The 2,647-nt window shown below is 36.1% G+C and overlaps 1 protein-coding gene across 1 annotated transcript; it reads left to right on the forward strand.

Moving 5' to 3' along the window:
- Nucleotides 1–922: 922 nt before the first annotated feature.
- Nucleotides 923–2,641, forward strand: LOC111376429 (transcription factor MYB61-like). Its single transcript, XM_022999393.1, has 3 exons — nt 923–1,354; nt 1,466–1,595; nt 1,677–2,641. The coding sequence occupies exons 1-3, from the start codon at nt 1,222–1,224 to the stop codon at nt 2,500–2,502; spliced, it is 1,089 nt and encodes a 362-aa protein (XP_022855161.1). The 5' UTR covers nt 923–1,221; the 3' UTR covers nt 2,503–2,641.
- Nucleotides 2,642–2,647: the final 6 nt, after the last annotated feature.

A 2,647-nucleotide genomic window follows, 5' to 3' on the forward strand; every position in this document is an offset into this window, starting at 1 on the left:
ACAGTTCATAGAATTCTCAGTGTTTGTAGTCAAAATGGAAGATACCATTTTTTGTCAATGATATTGTTGCACAAGTTACGCAAACTGGAAAAATGTAAATTTACATATTAGTTTAATGAGAAAAATTATTCAATTTGTGGAATTATGTGACTTCAACCTCGAAACGATTGTTTATGAGGTAATAAAAATAACTGATACGGTCATAAGAAGATAAAATTCTTATAACAACCAAATTCACGAGATATAAAAGTTGGTACTTAAATAAATTATGGTGAGAGAGAGACAACGATCGCTAGATCACCTCTTATCCTCTTATCAGGTAGCCAACTTTTTGGACCTTTCGAACTTGTAGACGTCAAACCCTCAAAAATGATGTTAGGAATTTGGGAAGACAAGTGACAATTAATTAATGCTTGATCACCACGACCCATTTTGTGAGGAGACATCCTTGTCCGATGAGGTTACAAGATTATTTTATGAGGTCTTCGCACACATAAGTATTGCTTATCTATCCAATACTTCTTCTTTTTTGATCGCTTAGGAGCTCGCTATTTAAACTTTGAACAGGAAAATCAAGAGTTCGTCTAAACCTATATAATTTGATTTTGTTTTAAATAATTGATTTCAAGTTCTGTTACTCTTTTTTGTTTTGAATCTTGGCATCAATTGCTCCATATGGGGTGTTTGATTGAATCTCAATACAAACACAAAAGTCTTAATCTCACTAATTAAACATCAAAATTTGCTTATTATATGTGGACTTGCTTCTTTAATGATTTTATTCCCGTTCACAAATGACTTTCAGAACTTGTTTCTTCTCTAAAATTCCTGTTTTCCACTAAATAAATATCTGCCATTAGCCCCACAACTACTGTCAACCTCTTTATTTCCTCAAAAACTTATGATAAGTAATTGGTCAGTCGCTCCAATCACATTTTTACTAAAATTATAAGAAATCAAGATTAAAATTACATTCTACAACTTATGCTGCTTTTTAAAGCTCTTCTTAATTTCATTTTCTATTGTAATCTCTCTCTCTTTCCCAATTTGCTGAGTTCAGTTAAGCTAGTATTGTACACAGATGTAAGTCGATATTCCTTGCATCATCGGTGTGGGTTCGACTTGAGATCCTAATTTTGCAGAGTTCCGCAGCATCTCAAAGAGCAATTGTGCTCAGAAATAGCCATTCTAGAACAGCATTTCAGGCTAGCTGAAGTGCACATGGGTAGGCATTCTTGTTGTTACAAGCAGAAGTTAAGAAAAGGGCTGTGGTCTCCAGAGGAAGATGAGAAACTTATAAACCACATAACTAAGTATGGACATGGCTGCTGGAGTTCGGTCCCAAAACTTGCAGGTAATTTAGCTTGAATAAATTCCTCTTCATTCTCATGTAAATTTTCAAGTTAATGTACAATAAATGCTAAGATCCCTTTGTGTTTTTCTCACCATAAATACTGTCTTCAAGGGCTACAACGTTGCGGCAAGAGCTGCAGATTGAGGTGGATTAATTATTTAAGGCCTGATTTGAAAAGAGGGACTTTCTCAGAGGATGAAGAAAAACTGATAATTGAACTTCACGCAGTTCTTGGAAATAGGTGCTTTGGTTTTTATAAATCTTAGGTTTTTTTCTTTTTCATGCTGTTAATAATATTGAGGCTGGTATTTTCTGCCATTAGGTGGTCTCAAATTGCTACTCAGTTGCCTGGAAGAACAGACAATGAAGTAAAGAACCTTTGGAACTCATCCATCAAGAAAAAACTAAGGCAAAGAGGGATTGACCCTATCACTCACAAACATCTGACTGAGATTGAAAATGAAGAAAATGCATCTGTAACCACCAAAAATGATAAGAAAATGTCGAAAGGATCCAGTGATGATCAGCTAATAGCAGAGGAGAATGCAGAGCCCTCTTCAGTTTCTATAGACAATTGCAATAATATGGCCGCACCGACGCCTACCCACAATTTTTTCCTAAACAGGTTTCTAATTAGCCATGAAAATGTCACTGCCAGTTCCCAGCATCTAAATTGCAGTCCCAAGACCGGGTTGTTGATGATCCCTGATGGAAACTCAGTCTTCGATTCGAACTCCAAGTGTTCTGAGATAGCACTGGAGTTCAGTTCTTCTATGACAACTACTTTGCCTCCTTCCATGAGCCTTCCATTGGATAATTCCACAGGCCTTCTCAGTGTCCACAAGTTTCAGAAATGGGATTGCACAGTTAGAAACAGTGCCAGTGCTAAACTACAAAGTAACTGCAGCACCTTTGATTACAATGACTTTCCATGGGAACCTGCAGATTCTGAAAAATATGAGAAAGAAGCCAGTATTCAAGAAATTATCAGGCTGTCAGATTATAACCAAGGTTCATTTTTACAAGGAAATACTGCTCAACATCAAAATGATCAGGACATATACAGGCAAATGAAACCAGAAACTTCACTGAGGGCTAATTGGCACCAGAATCAGCAGCCTCTGCCGGCTGAAGACTTCTATACTTAGCGTTTGCAGAGATTTCCAGTGACTTTTGGAAAATTCAATAGGTGTGAGCTATAGAGTTCTATTTTTTAAATCTGTACAAAAAAATAAATAAAAAATAAAAATAAAAAACAAGAAGCACCTATGAAGAAATTCTCAGCCCTTTGAT

The sequence above is a fragment of the Olea europaea genome, unplaced genomic scaffold (assembly GCF_002742605.1).
Source record: "Olea europaea var. sylvestris unplaced genomic scaffold, O_europaea_v1 scaffold15042, whole genome shotgun sequence".
In the NCBI taxonomy this organism is placed as follows: domain Eukaryota; kingdom Viridiplantae; phylum Streptophyta; class Magnoliopsida; order Lamiales; family Oleaceae; genus Olea; species Olea europaea.